We start from the raw sequence: 21323 nt of genomic DNA, 5'->3' as shown, positions 1-21323 counted from the left end.
AATACCACTTGATAGTTATATTATTATGGATAAGAATTCAAGTTGCATACTGTTAAGATTCTTAATAATTTTAAACTGTATTTCAGCATGTTAAACATTAAACATGAAAAAGTTGATATATTTTATAAAAGCAATATTGCTCAGTTTGACAAAAGCACACAACCATCCACCTTCATCATAAATATTTAAATTGTGCATAAATACTGAGGTGGATAGTTTTAATAAATATGTTCACAAATATCTGGATTTTTGCAAGAAAAAATTGTATCCAGCTGTGAATCAGGTACGTGACCTTGCCCTTCGTGAAATTGTGGAAAAGAGGTTTAGTGGGCCACGTTACTCACAGTGTAGTGAACATAGAGTGTTTTAATACACTGTACAGCATAGTATAAAGCAAGTCTGTATTTAATGTTTGTAATCGCTATTCTTGCAAGTACATTTTGTATTCAGTTTGCTTCTGTGTGTTAGCTGGTGGGCAAATGTCCGAGGTGTATTTATATAGCTGGTAGTATTACTGTATTAAAAAAAAATGTTTCACAATCCAAAGCGAGGCTTTGTGGGTGTTGTGGTTTAAATGCTATTGGCTCATGAACAGCATCCCCCTATCCCAATGCATAGTGCCACATTAAATAAAACCATGAGAAAAAGAGATTCACAGTGCAAAGCTTGTGATATTTTAGCTGCTTACTTACATGACTCCATATTATTATTACGATCAAAAGGTATTAAATCAGTACAGCTTTTATGAAGTATTATAAATAGTATTATCAAGTATTATAAATGTTTAATTAAAAGATAAAAATCTTACACAAAGATTCTAAGCTGATCATGAGGAAGAAAAAGCACCCATTTGTCATCCATAAAAAGTGCTTTTAACTATCCAAACCAGTTATTTACAGCTTTTGAAGTCATGCAATGTTAGAGTTAAGCAGGAATACGTCATTGTATCTAATTTTTGATTTAGTTTTTGTTTGATTCTTAGAAAAGGATAAAATGTTATAATTTTTTATGAAGTACAGAATATAAGTTTAATAATGTTATAACAATCATGTTTAAACCAGAACCCATGTAAGTTTCCAAGTTAAAGACTTTGATGCATAACATATTTATGCATAATTACATTTTTTATGATTAAGGTGGAAGGTTGTGTACTTTTGTCCAGCTGAGCATATCTTCCTTTTATAAAATATACCGACTTGCTGCAATACACAGTTTAAAATTATTAAAAGTCTAAAAAGTATACAACTTAAATTCTTTATTGGAAAAAGATTGCCCCTCATGCAGTGGATTAGAAACTGTGCGATTTCTGGCAACAGGTCAAAGGCTGTACATGAGACGTTAAGCTTTATTAGCTCCACCTGGCGGTTTTACAAGGTGCTTCCGGATACTATTATCATATTTCAATTTAGATGCGTTATGATGCGGAATTTTGTGCCACGCCCACCTAAGCAGGCCTTAGGTTTAGATCGTATATCAGAGAAGGTGTTGGAACTGTTGATTATTTAAAAATTCCCTGAGAGGAGGGCCGTACAGATTAAACACGGATTAAAATTCTTCAGGCATAATTTAAGTTAAAATCAGCTACTTTGTAAGCAGTACACGACTTCTCAAAAGGTACCCCTTTCTGTTATGCAAACACAACATGGGTTTAAGACATTATAAAGAAGACTTAGAAATTTACATCCTAGGAGTGCCACAACTTGAAAAAAATACTTTTTGAAGAAAGACAATAAAACCTTGACTTCTAATTGGGGGGCGGTGGTGTATACATTAATGGAAAATACATTTACCTTTAAATATTTCATATTTGCCTAATGCTTTCATGCCAAGGTACAAATGTATTATCTCATGAGAACCCCTCCGGGGATGGTGAACTTTTATATTGGGCCTTGGAGACTATAGCCATATTTGTTATGTAAATCGTAAATAAAGAATTTTGAATAACATTCCTGAATAAGTAGGGGATACTTTAATACAGAGATAATACAGAGATAATTATCCACAGCAAATATGTTGTGACATATATACAAATCTCACAAGGTACAAGTGTATAATGAATGGGAATCTCCCTATTCTAAAAATGTACCTAATAACCACGAGGGGCTGTTTTTAATGAAGGGATTTTCACTCAAAAAATCAGAGTTCCCTAAAAACTATAGAATAGCAAGAGCTCTTAACAAGGCTCAGATACTTAGCTTCAATCTGGTCTTCCTGGGTGATCTCTAACAAGAAACTCTCACCTTGGTCTCTCTCTTGTGGTCTTGTCTGTCCCTTCCTTTGTGTCGTCCTTCATCTTCTTATATGGTTTCTTTCCAAACCATTAATTGACACTTAATCATTTACCCAGAACTTATTTATCTAAGGTAAACCAAGGTAACCTTTACGATTGCTTTGATCACAGATACAGATTCTTAGAAACACTTGCATAGTCATCTACAGCTGTAACAATAGCATTCCTTTAGTGGGGAAATCATTGCAGTGCGGGTAGAGGGGGCACCATATAACAAAAAAGCCCTGCAGTAACATGCTGCAGCTTAACTAGTTTTCACCCTGATTTTGCAATAAAAAACAATACATTTTAATAAGGCAGGTTTAAAAAAAATGTATGGTTATGTCATGAAATAACATATGCTGATCTTTCCAAACATAATGGTTTCTAAAGATTGTTTAGTATTCTTTGCTTCAGGTGAAATTTTTCTGTGTGTGAATGGGCACTTTCAATTTATGAAATGAGCATACCAATTTATCACAACTTCTGAATTGCATGTCATCTTGTGAAAGCTTCTGAACTGCTGACGTCTTGTTACCACACTGCTGATTCCATCACTACACTAATTGTAGAATCCTACTGAAAAAAGAATTTCAAGAGAAATAAAGAAATGCCACACTGAAACAGAACAATTAATCTAGTGAGACAAGGAACCACAAGGCACTTACAAACAATATATATAAATTACCTTATCTTTGCTTACTGCCTTGTCTTTCTCACACCTGAAGAAGGCTCCACAGCTTTTCTTTCTTTTTTTTCAGCATGGAATAAACCTATTACTTGTTCCTTTTATCCCTCGGACCATATTGGAAACTGAACAACAAAAGGAGAACCTCTTAAAGAACATGATTTTTCTGAGCCACAGTTTCAGTGAATAAAGGAAGGAATAGAGAAAGCAGGAATAAATTTAATTGAGCAATAAAGGTGAGTGATATAATCACAAACTTAGGTTCTAATGACAGAACAACAATTTAGTGGTCTGAACAAATTTAAATAATGGAACTAATTAATGTGATTGGAAACAAGATCGTTTTATGTGCAAGCTGTGAGCATTTTCACAAGTCGTGGTCTTTAAAATGCATTTGGTTTAAAGGCTTTCTGTGTTTCCCTTCCGAAGATATGAACAAAAGAATTTTCAAGCTTGGTAAAAAAATGGCCAGGACATTCTCAGACTCATCTCAGACAATCACGTAATGGCCAGTGTGTCCGAGTGCCAGGACTTTACTTTGTTCTAAGAGTCGAGAACAGAGGTTGCTGTGCGTAACCAAAGGATCTGCCCGAGGTTAACCCAGCAGCAAGCCCCATGAACCCACCGCGAATGCTCTCCTGATCAACGAGTGAACTACGGTCAGAACTGTGGACAGCTGAATCTCAGGATTCAGGACTAGCACTACATCAGGAATGAACGGGTCTTCTTCCTGTCTAAACAGTATGACCTGCTTGGACCCACAGTCACTTTTCTCATGTGCACAAACTCTCGCTAGTAAAGCCAGAACTAACTAGCTGGTCTTCAGAGAGTCACTGTCAGCGAGCCGCAGAAGAAATCTCTCTCCTTCTCTCACATCGAACCAGCACTGCCTGACACCGGGCCAGAGAATGCCTGCCACTGTTCATTTGTGTCTGCGGGAGATCTGATTCCACACAGATTGGATGAGTATTCAACATTCTGCATTACAGCTCGAGAATTCAATTGTTACCTCAATTCCAGTTAATATCAATTTAATTCCTATGAGTGATGTACTTGCCTTTGAGTATCTAGTGTAGAAGTTGTAATCTAAGTTCATTTATGAAACGGCATAAATGAATTGCATACTGAAAGTACATCCCTCTTGGTATTTGTAACTCTTCGTGATTGAATATATACCTTTTGTATTCTGCTAACCCTCACTCCTAAGATCTGTTATGTTTATATGCACATTTTATGTATTAATACATATATTGTCATGTATTAGTATCCGTGTGTGTGCGTTGCTGAGTCATTCCGCAAGGTCGGTTTTCTAATAGCCATCAAAGAATCATTTTGATGATTCATACCGCGTGAGAGGATGCCTACAGGTGTATGCATAGATGAAACTTGTATAAAATGGATAACAAAATTAAAGACGATTAAAATCTGTAATCTTTCCACGTGTAATGTCATTAGAAAGTACAATAAGTTCCTGCTTTGTCTAACGATGGTATCAAAAAAGAAACCTGTGCTTAATGATAATTAAGGGACATGTCAAAGAAAATGATTTACGTTGTTTAATTATAAACACTTAGTTATGAACGCAGAAGCAATTGGTGCTTTACAGCCATTGTGCAATACTGAACTCCGCGGTTCCTCCTTCACGGTGCTACCTCCCCTTCTGACATAGCGCAGTGGGCGGCACGCTGTTTTCAGAGCCTGTGAGTGGGGAAAAAAGACCTGCTGATCTGTTCTACATACCAGGAAGACAACAGAATATGATTTTTTCTATTTGAAACGTGTGTTGTTTTTATGAAATTCGTGTATTTTAAACGTTTTATTAAGAAGTAAAAACCTTACAGCATAGACAGAGATTCTAAGCTGATCACCAGGAAGAAAAAACACCCGTTTTTAACGCATAAAAAGTGCTTATTAACTATCGAAACCTGTTTTAATAGCTTTTAAAGTCGTGCAATGTCTAAGCAGGAACACATCATTATATCTCATTTTTTATTTATTTTTTAAGAATTAAAAAAATCATTTGCCCAGTCTAATTTTAAAGAGCTCTACTTGTGAAACTTTTCACAGCCTGTACATAAAACTATATACACAATACTGCTGACAACAGGAAAATTACTATAGTTTATTCAGCAGCGTCTTAAAAACAGCACCCATGGTGTTTAAAGCAATTTTTTTTTACACAGAAGACTGACACCGCTTAGCATTGTGAATCTGTTTTTCTAAGAAAACATGTGTCCCTGGGGGGAAGGTGGAGTGTCTTTCATTGGATGACTTGCCCTGTTCTACTTTGAAAATACCTGTGAAACCAGTTTGTTTACAAACAATGTAGACACAGAGACTCAGACAGTGGAGTGAATTTCGGCACAGCCAGCACTCCCAGAGAGAAAAAGAGAGAGATATGCAAAAGCGATGCGAAAACTGCGCAGCGCCAGACGAATACACAACATTAATTAAGGCTTTCAGGCTCACATGGATTTGCGCCCTACACCCTGTTGTACCACTGTGTACATACAGTCTGAACATGCTGTGATATTTAGAAATATAATAAATGTCAATATAATGCCAATAATATTTGCTATTTTAGTTTTTCAAAGAAATGTTTATTTGTTAAAAGAAAACTCATGACAACAGCTGGGTTTAAACAACCAACCTCAGGGTTATAAATCAGCCACTTAAGCTATCATGCCGCCAAGGCACGTCATGTGACAACCACTGATATAGCCATACACATATCAATGGAAAGTCTTATACTAATGTTTGTGCAACTGTACATGAATATAGTTATACTTTGATGCTTAAAATGTTTAGGGAGAAATGGAATACTGGTGTGTATTTTTTCTTTAAACTACCAAGACCAGCCATATAAAGTACAGTTTACATACAGTAATATGTTTATGTTCCTAAATTAATATCTTTTATAGGTATACTTTGTATGATTGGAAACGAATGCGTGATCGAATTAACGAAATGCCGTGGTGTTACTTTTTGTCAATGAAAAAATAAAGTATTTTCGTTTACAAAGACGGTTACAAAGAATGTGGACCATGGTAATACTTTGAGTTTACAGCTTGTCCAAGGTCATTCATTATTAATACTATTATTATAGATATTACTATTAATATAATATATATATATATCATATCATATCTTCGGTAAAGAGTTTGATGCATAAAATATTTCTGCATAATTAAAATATTTATGATAAAGGTAGTAGGTTGAGTACCTTTGTCCAACTGAGCAATCTTGCTTTCATAAAATATACCAACTTTTTAATGTATAATGATTAAAATGCTGTAATACACAGTTTAAATTTAAAAGTCTAAAATTACACAACTTAAATACTTTATTGAATAATGATTGTCTCTCAGCAGTAATCGGGATTTGAAACCGAGTGTTTTCTGATGACCGCTCAAATGCTGTATATAAGAGGTAGGTTAAACTTTATTAGCTCTACCTGGCGGTTTTACAAGGTGATTCTGGATACTATTAACATAATCTAATTTGCATACGGTACAGCACGGTATGATGTGAAATGATGCATTATGACACGTTTTGATGCGACACGCCAACCGCGTTGTACCGCAGCATACCCTGCTCATTTTGAATGGCTGCATCTGTATATAGTCTAAAAATGTTACTTAACAAAACTTACAGACACACACGGCCCCTAGTGGGCAAGCTGGATTTTCATCTGCACACGGTCAATGGGGTACTTGGTATTAGTCATCAGCAGTGCTGCAACATGTCCCATTCTGATCCCAATGGTGACAATAACTCTTTTAAGAAATAAAGCCACCGAGAGTATGTTCAGTTTGTGGTAACCAGTATTGTTAATTTAGTAGAAACTATCCATGTTGTGCATGAGTTTTATTTTCAGTTCAGCAGGAGTTTGTCCTGAAAAAACAGGTTAGATGAATATTCTTTATTGCCACACAACAAGAGTTGGTGGAATTCGCTATCTGTACAGCAAGAACACAGAAGAGGCTCTCTTTTTGAAGGCCTGATTGAGTCCGTTGAACACCGTGGATTTGTGCTGTACTGCTGTCATTATAAAACACCCAAGTTGAAATTAGACCTTTTGAGGCTCTTTGATGTACAGTACCAGTCAAAATTTGAAGTACACCTCATTGAAACCAGGTTTAACTTTAAACTGTATAAACTTGCCTATAAACACTTGATATTTAATTACATGATATGTGTACTTCTAATCTTAAGTGAACTGCATTGAAAATGTTAATTTTTCATTTTCAATAAAATGAACACCCAAAAAAAGTGGATTTCAGTCTGAAGCCCAGGTTAGTTAAAAGTCAGAAATGTGTATAACATGGTGTTAGAACACAGAGCTAACTCTCACCTGGAAAAGACGGGGAGCATTGTGAGAGTTATGTTCTTTGACTTCTCCAGTGCCTTTAACACCATCTATCCACCATTACTGAGAGCTAAGCTAAGGGCGGCACAGGTGGACACTCCCCTGGTGTCCTGGATTATAGACTATCTGACCTGCAGGCCACAGTATGTACGGCTACAGAGCTGTGTGTCCGAACAGGTTGTTAGCAGTACTGGGGCTTCACGGGGGACTGTCCTTGCTCCATTCCTGTTCACCTTTTACACCTCTGACTTCAGGTACAACTCTGAGGCATGTCATCTGCAGAAGTTTTTGGATGACTTTGCAATTGTAGGGTGTATTAGAGAGGGAAGAGAGGAGGAATATAGGAGTTTGATTACCAACTTGGAGTGGTGTCAACTTAACCATCTTCAGCTAAACACCAGCAAGACTAAAGAAATGTTCATAGACTTTCGAAGGAATAAGTCTCCGCTGAACCCTGTTTCCCTCCAGGGTGAGGTCATAGAGGGAGTGCAGTCCTACAAGTACTTAGGGGTACACCTGGATGATAAGCTGCAGTTGTCTGGTAACACTGACACCCTGTACAAGAAAGGTCAGAGCTGACTCTATTTTCTTAGGAGGCTCAGGTCCTTTGATGTGTGTGGAAAACTACAGATGCAGCCATTCAAAATGCGCGGTAAAAACCCGCGGTACGGTAACCTACCCACAAGCCACCGCGGGGCACCGGAGCATACCGCAGGGCAAGTGATTGGCTGGCCAAAATGACCGACAGGGGCACTCGTGGTGCATTGGTTGGTAGTGCAAAGATTTAATCATTTAATGTCTTTACTGTGCACATTTTAATCCGCTTAGTTTTGAATATTTATATGGATTTTACCACTAAAGGGAAATTTTAGTAGCTGAGCATAAAAAGAAGAGGAGCATAACGCATCTGAAGGTCATAAACGATATTAATTTAAAACATTACTGTATGTATGTAAACTGTACTGTGTATGGCTGGTCTTGGTAGTTTAAAGAAAAAATACACACCAGTCTTCCATTTCTCCCTAAACATTTTAAGCATGAAAGTTTTATGAAACGGTACCCAAATATGCGATTGCTGTATAGAATGAATTTTAATTAAAAAAAAATATTTAACACGAACATTAAGCTGTTTACATCTTCCGCCTGAGAACAGTCACCCGTTGCTACCCAACGCAGAATGGTGATTGGCTGACACCATCTGACACCCCTCTGATTGGAGAAAAAAGACGTGCTGGTTTGCTATACCAGGAAGAGGATTTCTTTCAATTCTAAACGTGTATTTTTAAAGTTTAAGAAATAAAAACCTTACAGCGTACACAGATTTCTAAACTGATCAGGATCGTTATCTTTGTCTTATGCATAATAATGTTCACCGCTCTGTCCAGCAAATTAATAATAAACTTTATTTTATATAGCTTTTTAAACGAATAAGTAATTAGATTGCTCATAAACCTAATCACTTGCTTTTTCTTTTTATTTAGGCTCAGATTTCAACTATAGATCGTATTATTAATAACCATAATAACAACCAACCAACAAAAACAACCATATAAACATAATACCAACCAAAAACATAGATAACAACCACAATACAAAATCAAATAATCAAACCATTTTACACTCGCAAGTCCTCCAATTATCATAATCCCGCCCCTTATGCAAAACCAAACCTTCCTCCCATCCCAGTTTATCCTGTTTATCATAAACAAAATCCACCTCAATTTTCAACATAAAGCATTACACAAAATCAATACCTCAACACTCCATACTCAACAACGATAATTCACAAACAGCCAGAACATGTAACTACACATTCCCAAACATACCTACTTTCCATAGCCCCGCCCCTTATGCAAAACCAACATCCCTCCCCTGTTCTCTCTCTCCCCTGGCGGTTGTAATTGTTTTTATTTTCAAATAAATTTTAGCAAAGTCATGTATTTTAAAAATCTTAAGATTTTTCCATATATGTCTTTATTTAGTGGTTTCATTAGTGACAAAGGCTAAACTTTCTTGGAAAAATGTCTTTTATGTAAACTATGTTTGCTATTAATTCATTCAGGGCTAAAATATGTTCATTGTCTTCTAATGAAAGAAGGGTTCCTTTCGCCGTAGGCGGGAGCCTAGCCTTTAACTAGTAAGTACTGTATTTACTGGGTTTTTGAGGGGGGGGGGGGTGTCTTTCGCTGGAAATCTCGCCTCCTACTTTGAAAATACCCGTGAAACCGGTTCAATTCGTCACAGCCAGCACTCCTGCAGAGAGTTGGGTTGTACTTGCAGTGTATACAGTACACGCGTTATGCTCTTCGTTAATGTCTGTGAAGTTTTATTTAATCTCTGAGCCATACTGATTTTTCTGGAAGCCAGTTTCCGCCAGGGAGTAAAAAAAAAAAAAACACACTATGGTATTCTCTTCAATGCAGTGCAGTTAAAAACATACCTCTGATGCTGCTCCTAAATGAATATCGTTTATGACCATCAGAAGCTTTATGCTCCTTTTCTTTTTCCAGTGGATTGAACAGGGAGAGGCATTTCATGATGTACTTTTCACTGATGAAACAACAGTGGCTCGGGAACAGTTTTCAACCAAGTCGTTTTATAAAAAGGGGAGATATGTACACGTTACTGAAGCTAAAAGTTTAGCCTTTGTCGCTAATGTAAACACTAAATAAAGACATATAGAAATCCCTACGTTACAGACTGTATATGGCTGGTATTGGTAGTTTAAAGAAAAAATACACACCAGTATTCCACTTTCTCCCTAAACATTTTTAGGATCAGAGTCTTACATGTGGTTATTTCGAAAACGTTTGTACGTGCTCCTTCTTACCATGTTACTGTTTACCGTTACTGACCATATTAAGTTTAAGTACGCTGGGCAAACGTTCCGAGGTCAAATTCTTCCAGCACGGGGGTACCTTTAAAGCGGAGACGACGGCACCGAAATTTTTTGGCGCGCCTTCTCTTTAAAGCCCTGGCCAATTTTGAAGACAGTACGTACAGTTATAATTCAAACGGAATTAAAAACTACACATCCCAGTAACCATGGTGGTGCTTGTGATCATTGCGTTTAACCAACGAAACAGGGCGAAAAATCAGTCACATGACTTTGGGGCAGAGTTTCGAAAGCTTAACCTATCAGCAACAAAGCGAAATTTACACGATAGGCTACGTCAAACTGTCAGTTACACGACTGTGTATGTCCTTAAGCCACTCCTATTTGGCATTTTAGTTATGGAGGCGAGAAGACGCCCCCCCCCCCCCCTCTGGGTGCCTGATTTGCCGCCATCTTTAACCGCTTCGTGTCCAAATCGCAGTAGCTACGCGTACGAAATAAAGTTCATCCCAGCTACAAAACATATATATTTTTGTGGTAAGAGGGAGCAAAACATCAGTATTTACTGCTATTAATTAGTGTATGATTTATAGTTGAAATCTGAGCCTAAAAATAAAGTTAAAATCTCGACAAAGCAATGTAGGAAATACAGAGAAAATAAATCCTTTCTGACATCTAAAATCAGTTTCGATCAAGGTCTCTAAAATGAACAAGAAAAAGAGGATTTTCGGAGGGCAATTACGCTGTATTTATATAGAATAAGTGATTTATGAGCAATCTAATTTCTTGTTCGTTTAAAACAGTGAAATGTCAGCTGCAAAAGATCGCACCAGAAACAGCACTCTCTCTGCCTGTCATAGACGTTCAGGAAAGGCTGAATGAAGTCATGGTGATCAATAATAACAGTTGTAGGACAAGAAACAAAAGATAGTGAAAACTTAAGATTTTTAAGGCTAAAACTCAAATTCATTCTACAAATTAAGGCAAATGAAAATTCAGGACGTTAAAGTGCTAGAGGTGTAAAAAAATACAAAAATGCACATGAGCAAAACGTTTTAGAAATGGAGCAAACAGAATAAAAGCCATGCCTATAGTGCAGAAGAGGGATGCAGGAACACTTGCTTAGATATACAAAAAAATCACAAAAAGGTCTATGTTACAAAAGAACATGTAAACATGTACATCAATTTCCCTTCGCGATCAATAGTCTTATCTATAAACATGAAACAGAGTGAGGAATCAGAAATTAGCATGCATAAAAAACAGCAATTCTGTCAGTGAGCCCTAAATGAATTAATAGCAACTATGGTTTCATGGAGGGCTTCTCAGATAGTTGGGCATTTAGGTAAACTGCCAGGTGAAAGGACTTGTAAACATATTTTGTTAAAGCAAGTCAGTTTTTTCCGCAACACATAAAAGACATTTTTCCAAGAAAGTTTAGCATTTGTCACTAATGAAACCACTAAATAAAGACATAAATATAGAAATCTTAAGATTTGTTTTATTTAATGTTGGTAGCAGGATGAACTGTCAGGTTGAGCTAAGTGTATATTTTGTCACAGGGTTGCTGCAAGATGTTAACAGTGAAAAGGGTATTTAGAAATGAGTTATTTCAAGATGAAAATTTTCAGAATAATTGCAAATCTAGCAGGATAGAGAAAGCACAGAAAACTGGCAGTTAGATTGATCAGATTAGTATGAAAAGTCATTTAGCAAAGGGAATGAGAAGAGTGACAAACTAGTATACTTTAGATCTTTTTTTCTGAACCAGGGAAAATCTGATCATGTTTCCCTATAACAATAATAAAAAACTTTATTTTATATATTACCATTAAAGGTGGCATCTTAAAGCAATATGGTAGATGTAAAAACAGATAAAAGGACCACAGATTACAAAGTAAATACATATAAGAAAGACAAGCAGTTAGAGGTGCGACCAAAATTAGAAAATGAAGCAGATACAGACACTAAGTCTTCTGAAAAGAAAGGTTCTGAGGTTAGATTTAAATGCACTCAGGGTACATGACTGATATCACTGGGAATACAAATTGAGAGCTCTGGGGTGCAGCTGGAGAAGACCCTGTCACCCACAGAATGTAGATGTTCTTGAGGACAGCTAGAAGACCAGAGTCAGACAGACAAAGGTGGGGGAGTAGACGGATAATAAGCCATATACTGTAGGTACAGAATGAGGATGAGGAATTTGAAGTTGACTCGAAACCTGATAGGTAACCAGTGCAAGGACTTGAAAACAGGTGTAATGCATCCCTGATAGGATTCTCGCTGTCATATTCTGAACATATTGAAGATTGCTCAGTGTGGATTTAATTTCCCCAGTGAACAGGATGTGCATTTATTAATTCTAGGAAAAAAAAGCCTTTCTTAATTTCTCTAGTTCTTAGTTTCTCTAGTTCCCTTTAAAATAAACTATTATCCCACAATGCAGAGTATTAAATGGCCAGTATTTACACATGATATTTGTGATTTAAAGAAATGAACACAAGCAGCTTTTGGGGATTTAAGTGTTGGCTGAGTTATTGCAGGATAAAAGACTAGAGATGTTGGTAAGAAAAAGATAATTTTGGGAAAGCTAAGGAATACACTGATAACAAGAACACTTCCTAATGGGGTTAGGCATACTTTTGATGAAGATGATGAAGTTAACAGACTATATGTTTACATAGATACTGAAATGAGGATTGTATTTTAGATTTTGTGCAGTTACTAGTATTGAACTTTGTGTTGGATGCACATGAATTGAAGGAATGGGCAAACATAGCTGATGCGGATCCACAGAGCCAGCATATTAAGATGTTTATAATTAGAGGTAATTTGTTTAAATAACTAGGTATGGATACTGATGTGCAAGAGAGGTGGAAAGGCCAGCACTATAAAATATTTTATTCTCAGTGAGATGCTGCCATTTCATAGTGTATACACAGTGAATACACAGTTTCTAACACTGTGTATAGTCCATCTATTTCTAATCTCTTTATCCAGTACTGAGGATTTGGAGCCTATCCCAGTAAGCAACGGACACAAGGCAGAATACACCCTGGACATAGCGCCAGTCCATCACAGGACAGACAGACACAAACACACACACACCAGGGCCAGTTTTCCCATAAACCAATTAACTTACCAGTATGTTTTGGAGTGCGAGAGGGAGTCATATCACACATACGGAGAAAAACCATGTAACCCAGAGAGAACATGCAAACCCCACACACACAGGATGGCAGGAATTGAATCTAGGACCCCAGTGCTCCAAGATAGCAATGCTAACCACTTTGCCACCATTATAAATGGATGGATATCTTAGTTATCTTTCTAGTTCACAGGTTTGCATGCATAATTTAATTTTGAAAGGCGCTGAGACATCAGGTACTACTGTTGTATTTATGAAAAAGAAACAAAACAAAAAACATGCTAACAACTGTGCCATCCTACTCCTTAGTTAATACATTTTATTATTCATAAACAGTTAACATTGTTAGCAAAATATTTTGAATTATATTTAACCCTATTTTTTCTTTAGTTTTGTATTTAACTTATTATATGATAGTCAGACTTAATGTATATTTGAACAATGAAAATATATTTTTACAAGATTTTACATTAAGCACTTAAAATTAATATGGTTAATAATAGTAAACTGTAACATGCTGTAACAAGATCGGTTAAACTGCTAAGAAAATCCTTTCAGAGAAAATGTTTCAGGTGTGAAGAACAAACCTGTTCCCACACACCCTGCCCCCACTACCATTAGAATATACACAAACATTTTAGCGTTTCATTCTGAGCAGAAGACCCTCACACCTGAAGAGTGCTGGCTGTGACGAATTAAACCGGTTTTACAGGTTTCAATCACAGATTGGGAATCAGTAAAGTAACACACAGCGCCACTGGATTTGATAATACTGTACCTAACCAAAATCCGCAATATGGAAACAGAACCTGTGTAATTGTTGATAGATGATGTACTCGTAACATTTTTTCAAGACGAACTACAACATTTAAAAAATGACTTGTATGTACTTGATATCTCTAATCAATCCACGGGTTCCAGCACAAAACGAAACTAAAACGCATACCGTTTCGCGCTTCTTATTAGTTGCTCAAAAGTAATTTGACCGTATGAAATGCATAATATAAACCTAGAAACATATACGTGAGCAGTACTTAAGCACTGTAGTATCGGTGTTAAGACATACCTCTCAAATACTGTAAATCAAGTTAAAAATATCTCAAGACCGATTCTGGTCGTAATGAAACCATGTTTCGTGTATGTTTTCTTTTTCATCTTGAAATAACTCATTTCTAAATACCTTTTTCACTGTTAATATTGTAGCGTTTTGCAGGTTCTTTTTCAGAACTAAAGAACAGTGGAGACACGATTAACCAAGCACTGGCTTTATTTTACAACCACACCAAAACCAAACACAGGATCTACACACACATGAGGAGACTGACGAACACGTACACACATTTAGGGTGGTAATTACCTAACAACACACTCTACTTTTACAGGACTACACAGGGCACTAGAATTACTAGGACATTATTTACACAGGTAGGGTCAGCCGCTGGTCATCGTGCTGACCCTCAGACTCTTCCCGGCTACCACTCCCAGCATGCCCAGCGGTACTACGAGCGCCTAGGGGCGCTTCCTCCTCACCACCAGGCGAGGGCGTTACACTGCCCCCACCTGAAGCGTCTGGCGTCTCGCCGACGTCAAACACCCCCCTCAGGCTGTACTCGTATTCGGCCAACTGCTGCGGAACCCTGCGTGAGCGGCCGCTGCGCCGCGGTGACGGCTGGCGATCCACGGACGCCCCACTATCGGCCGGCTCCGGCCCCGGCTGCTCCTCTGGAGCCTCCCCACACGGCTCCTCCTCCCGGGCCCGGTAGGGGGCCAGGCGGTCTTGGTGCAGGACCACCACTCTCCCCCGTGTTCGCAACCGGACACGGTAGCAGACCTCGCCCACCACCCCGAGTACCTCAGCGGGCCCCTCCCACGACGGCGCCAGCTTAGGACTGAGGCCTTTGCGGCGCCGCGGGTTGTACACCCAAACCGAGTCCCCGGGCTGGAAGGCAGGCCCCCTGCAGCGCAGGTCGTAGTACCGCTTCTGCCGGACCCCCGCCTGTGTCAGGTGGGTCCGCGCAAAGCTGTGCACCCGCTGCATCCGCTGCTGCAGGTCCCACTCGTAGTCCGGTCCAGCCGGCGGTGCCGACCCGTCTCCGGGCGGCGGGCCGAAGACCAGGTCCACCGGTGTTCGCATTTCCCGGCCCAGCATGAGCGAGGCCGGGGTGCACCCGGTGGATTCCTGGACCGCGGTCCGATACGCCCAGAGCGCTAGGGGGAGGTGGCGGTCCCAGTCCCGTTGGTGCCGGGACACCAGGGTGGCCAGCTGGGTGGCGAGCGTCCGATTAAACCGCTCTACCAACCCGTCGCTCTGGGGATGCAGCGGGGTGGTCCGCGTCTTAGTAATCCCCAGGCGCTGGCACACTCTGGCGAAGACCTGGGACTCGAAGTTACGCCCCTGGTCACTGTGTAACTCCTCCGGCACCCCCAGCCTGGCAAACATCCCCTCCAGCAGTGCATCGGCCACCGTGGGGGCACTCTGGTCCGGGAGGGCGTAGGCCTCCGGCCACTTCGTAAAGTAATCCATAGCCACCAAGACGTAGCGGTTCCCGGCCTCGGTGCGCGGAAACGGGCCCAAAACGTCCACTCCCACCCGCTCCATAGGAGCCCCCACCTGGTGTTGTTGGAGGGGGGCCCGAGAGCGCTCGGGGGGACCCTTCTGCGCCACGCACACCGCACACGTTCGGCAGTACCGATCCACGTCCCGGTGGCAAAGACCCCAATAAAAATGGCCTCGGAGACGCTGCAGGGTTTTTTTACCGCCGAAGTGCCCCACACCCGGTTGGCCGTGCACCGCTCGGAGCACCGCCCCGCGGAGCGACCGAGGCACCACTAGCTGCCACCGTACCTCGCCACTGGAGGGTACCCGCCACCCCCGGCGCAGCACCCCGTCCTTTACCTCCAAGGCCTCCCACAGGGCGCAGAGGGCCTTGACGGACTTCGGGTGCGGGGCGAGCTCCTCTCGTGTAGGCCGCACTCCTGCTGCCCTCCAGCGGAGCACCGGGCCCACGTCAGGATCAGCTGCCTGACGCTGCGCCAGGTCTGGCAGGCCCACCCCCAGCGGCCCCTCCCGGGCCGTGGCCGCGGCGCTCACCCCCGCCACGGTGCGGACAGCCTCCTCACGCTGCTCCCGCCGGGTGCAGTGATGGCAGTCCGCGGCCTCGCAGGGGCGCCGCGAGAGAGCGTCGGCATTGAGATGGCGAGACCCCGCACGGTGCACGACAGTGAAGTCGTACTCCTGCAGGATCTCTATCCATCGCGCCATCTGTCCCTCTGGCTCCTTAAAGTGGAGCAGCCAGGTGAGGGACGCATGGTCGGTCCTCAACCGGAACCGGGTCCCGAACAGGTACGGCCTGAAATGGTGGACCGCCGCCATCACCGCCAGCAGCTCGCGACGGGTCACGCAGTAGTTCCGCTCAGGCCTAGTCAGAGCCCGACTGTAGTAAGCCACTACGCGCTCCCCATCCGGCCCCTCCTGCGCCAACACCGCCCCCACCCCCGAGTCACTCGCGTCGGTGTCGAGAATATACGGCAACCGCGGGTCGGGGTAGGCCAGCACGGGGGCCCCCACCAGAGCTTCGCGCAACCGGCCAAAGGCAGTCTCACAGCCCGAGTCCCAGTCAAAACGGCGGCCCTTGTCGGTGAGGCGGTGCAGCGGGGCGGCGATGCTGGCAAAGTCCCGGACGAACCTCCGATAGTACGAGGCCAACCCCAGAAAGCTGCGGAGCTCCGCGACGGTGCGTGGAGTCGGCCAGCCCCTCACTGCGGCGACCTTACCTGGGTCCGTAGCCACCCCTCGCGGTCCAACAACATGTCCCAGGAAGGTCACCTCCCGCCGCAGGAGCTCGCACTTGCGGGGGTTGAGCCTCAGGCCAGCACGGCGGATGCAGGCCAGCACCGCCTGGAGGTTCGTCAAGGCCTGGTCGAAACTCCGTGCATGAACCAGCAGATCGTCCAGATATAACACGCACTGGTTCCGCGGGACCGATGCCAGCACCCTCTCCATCAGCCTCTCGAACGTCGCCGGGGCATTGCACAGGCCAAAAGGCATGACAGTAAACTGCCAGAGGCCCTGGCCGATGGAAAAGGCCGTCTTCGGGTGAGCATCGGGAGCAAGCGGTACCTGCCAGTAGCCGCAGCGGAGGTCCAGGGAGCTGAACCAGGTCGACCCGGTGATGTAGTCCAGGGCGTCATCTATCCTCGGCAGGGGGTAGGAATCTTTCCGGGTGACCTCATTCAGCTTGCGGTAGTTGACGCAGAACCTCCACGAGCCGTCTTTTTTTTTAACCAGTACGGCTGGCGCCGACCACGGGCTCGCGGAGGGCTCAATCACCCCCGCTGCGGCCATCTCCCGGATCTTTTCCTCGGCGGCGGTCCGCTTGGCGTGGACCATGCGTCCTGGTGGGATGCGGATGGGCCGAGCGTCGCCGGTGTCGATCTCGTGTTGGACCAGGGCAGTGCGGGTGCAGTCCTCATCCCTCGCCGCAAAGAGGTCTTCGTTCTGGGCGAGTAGCTCCTGGAGCCGCTGCCGCTGGTCCTGATCGAGGCCCTCGCAGCTCCGCTGGAAGAGGTCCTCAACGGCACGCTTCGCTTCCACGCAACGCTCGGCCCCCGCCGCCGCCTTGTCTGGCCCCCCGGCTGACTCAGGGGCAGGATCCGGCACGCTCGCTCCCCGGCTCGCAGGCCTGGTCTGCCCCGGCGACTGACGCCGCCGCCGCCGCCGCTGCCTCTTGTTCCCCCGGCTCCGGCAAGCCCGCATCCCTCGGCCTTCGCCGGACCTGCCCTCCACCAGGTGCAGTCGCTCCCCCTGCCACACCAACTCCTGCCGGTCCAAGTCCAACCTGGCCCCCACTCGCTGCAGTAGGTCCAGCCCCAGAATGCAGTCCTCCTGGATGGGTGCAAGGTAGCAGGGGTGGCGCACCGTTGCTGCACCCAGACGGAAGGCAAGCACCCGTTTCCCCCGGACTGCAGCGAGCTGTCCCGTCACGGTCCTCAGCCGCAGGCTGGAGGCCTCCCATCCTGGGGGGTTGGTGCCCTCGGTGTCGGGGAGGACGCCCGGCCGAAGTAAGGTCACTGATGAACCGGTGTCGAGTAGGGCCAGGCAGGGTTGGTCCTCAATCCGGCAGTGGAGGTACAGGCCCCGGCTACAGCCGACTCGCCCCACGGTGGCGTGAGGGGCGCCGGTTCTTACAGCGCTCTCCGGAGCGGGGGTTGAGGTGTTCAAGGGCGGCCTTCCCCGCGCTGAGCCGCCCCGTTCCCGTTTCCCGACGCCGATCGGGGAGAGCGAGGTTCGGGTGCCCGGCAGACCCGGGCTCGGTGTCCTCTTTTCCCGCAGCGGTCGCAAATCAGCGTGCGGGGCTGTTCCGCGGCGGTCGCTGCACGGGCTGGCTCCTCTTCCCCCTCGCTGGATTCCTCCGTCGCCGCCTCGGTCAGCCGGCAGGGCGCACTGCGTCTGCTGGCGCTGCCAGTCACCCCGAACACTACCTCAGCCCGTGTAGCAAGGGCCAAGGCCTTCTCCAGCGATGTTGGCGCGGCCAGCTGCACGTGGCGCCGCAGCTCCTCGGGCGAGAGGGCCTTGAGAAAGGCCTGGAGAGCCATCTCCCGCTGCGCCTCCCGGGGGAAAGTTGGGTATCCTCGGCGGGCGAGGAACATGACATCCGCGGCGACCGGGCCCAGTCGCTCTCCTGGTCGGCGCCGCCGCAGGGCCAGCCTCTCCCGCATCAAGTCCGGCGCCTCCTCTACACCGAAGCGCAGCTGGAGGGCTGCTGCCAGCGCCGTGTAGTCACCTCTGTCCTCCTCCGGGACGTCCAGGAGCACCTGGCAGGCCGCTCCTTCCAGCGCCGCCGCCAGGTGGCCGGCCATCTCCGCCCGGCTCCAGCCATTCGTCCGGGCCGCGAGCTGGAACTGCGCCTCATAGGTCTCCCAAGGCGCCTCACCATCGTAGCGACCTGGTCGCACCCGCGCCGATGGGTGTGGGAATCGCTGATCGGCTCCGGTAGGGAGGGCATCCTCTCTCCGGGGCGGCCGCCCCAATTCTACTGGCGGGACCACTACTGGGTAGCCCTGGTAAGGGCTGTGGCCACCTGTCGCACCCAGGAGTTGCTCAGGCTCCCTATGTGCGCCGCCGATGGGTTCTGCGTCTTCCAGCGTCAGCCGGCGCTTTATGGAATCGGGTAGTGTCTGCCACGAGTTGTTCATTCTGCCCGCTTCTGACACCAATGTAGCGTTTTGCAGGTTCTTTTTCAGAACTAAAGAACAGTGGAGACGCGATTAACCAAGCACTGGCTTTATTTTACAACCACACCAGAACCAAACACAGGATCTACACACACATGAGGAGACTGACGAACACGTACACACATTTAGGGTGGTAATTACCTAACAACACACTCTACTTTTACAGGACTACACAGGGCACTAGAATTACTAGGACATTATTTACACAGGTAGGGTCAGCCGCTGGTCATCGTGCTGACCCTCAGACTCTTCCCGGCTACCACTCCCAGCATGCCCAGCGGTACTACGAGCGCCTAGGGGCGCTTCCTCCTCACCACCAGGCGAGGGCGTTACAATATCTTGTTAACGATTCCATATTATATTCCCTTTAAATCAAATTCTAAAAGTATGCTTGTTGACTCCGGTATCACGTTAGTTAAAGACTTCGAAGCTTACAATGTTTAGGGAGAAATGGAATACTGGTGTGTATTTTTTTCTTTTCATGATAGGTGTCGCATTTTAAATCATTTTCGTAGTTAGAAATTATGAAACGCCCTGTTAAAAGCAAGGAAGTTTTTATGCCCGTTGAAGTAAAACGAAATGCCTGACAAAGTATGGCTTGGACAGATTCCAAGTGCTTGTACAAATGTGCTAAAGAAATTATACTTTGAGTATACAGCTTGTCCAAAGTCATCCATTATTAATACAATTAGTAATATCTTCAGTAAAGGCTTTGATGCATAAATATTTCTGATAAAGTTAGGTTGTGTACTTTTGTCCAACTGAGCAATCTTGCTTTCATAAAATATACCAACATTTTAATGACTGATGATTAACATGCTGTAATACACAGTTCAAAATTAAAGGCTCAAATGCTGTACATGAGAGGTTAAGCTCCCCCTGGCGGTTTTACAAGGCGACGCCGGATAGTTAGTCACGTGACACACGTGAACCGCGTGATACCCCGGTGGGCGTGTCGCGGTATGCCGCGAAATACCTCACCCATTTTGAATGGCTGCATCTGTACTACACATTTTTTTAAGAATTAATGGTGGCTGCGGCCATCTTCTACGCTGTTGTGTGCTGGGGCAGCAGCATCATGACAAGAGATGCAAATAGACTCAATAAATTTATCAAGGAGGCTGGCTCTGTGTTGGGGCTGAGAATTGACCCCCTGGAGGTGGTGGCTGAGAGGAGAATGTTGACCAACCTCACAGCCATCATGAACAACGCCTCTCATCTGCTTCATGGGACTGTTATTGGGCAGTGGACCACTTTTAGCAACAGACTGCTCAAGCTACAGTGTTCAAGGGAACGTTTCCGCAGGTCTTTACTCCCGGTGGCTGTCAGGGTGTATAAAGCAGCCCTAGGCTAGGACTGTTAGTGTCATGAACCGCACTCCCGCGTGCACCTCTCGGCGTCAATACCTGCACCCTAATTAGCAATAAGCACTTGTGCTCACCCTTTTTCCCATTTAAACCTGCTAACTCCTCTCAATCCTCGCTCACTGTTGAGATCGTCTTAGCCTTTCTCTTGTGCTTGTACTTTCTGAACTGACTTCTGGATAACGACCCTGTTTAGGCAACGTCTTCTTCTCTGTCTCGCGGATTTCGGATTTGGATACCTTACTGACCTGACTACTGGATTACCGATCCTGCTCCGTTCCCGGCTTCGCCTTCATTTCTCTCTCTAGCGGATTTTGGATTTGGATACCGTACCGACCTGACTAATGGAATCCGACCTGCCCTGCCTACCCAACCTCGCATTCCGTCTTTTGCCCTTTGGATTTCTGTATATCTA

The 21323-nt window shown here is 44.3% G+C and overlaps 1 protein-coding gene across 1 annotated transcript in view; it reads right to left on the bottom strand.

Annotated features, from left to right (window-relative positions):
• Positions 1-19883, bottom strand: part of LOC148653654 (uncharacterized) — a 49343-nt gene extending 29460 nt beyond the window's left edge. The window contains exons 1-2 of the mRNA XM_088647353.1: positions 19750-19883; positions 18792-19555 (exon numbers count right to left, since the gene is read on the bottom strand). Coding sequence (XP_088503479.1) covers positions 18792-19505 — 714 coding nt within the window. The 5' untranslated portion in view covers positions 19506-19555; positions 19750-19883. The remainder of the gene's footprint in view (positions 1-18791; positions 19556-19749) is intronic.
• Positions 19884-21323: the final 1440 nt, after the last annotated feature.

This window comes from Lepisosteus platostomus, chromosome 10 (assembly GCF_059453375.1).
Source record: "Lepisosteus platostomus isolate fLepPlt1 chromosome 10, fLepPlt1.hap1, whole genome shotgun sequence".
NCBI classification, from domain to species: Eukaryota; Metazoa; Chordata; class Actinopteri; order Semionotiformes; family Lepisosteidae; genus Lepisosteus; species Lepisosteus platostomus.
This window is presented reverse-complemented; position numbering and strand designations above follow the sequence as displayed.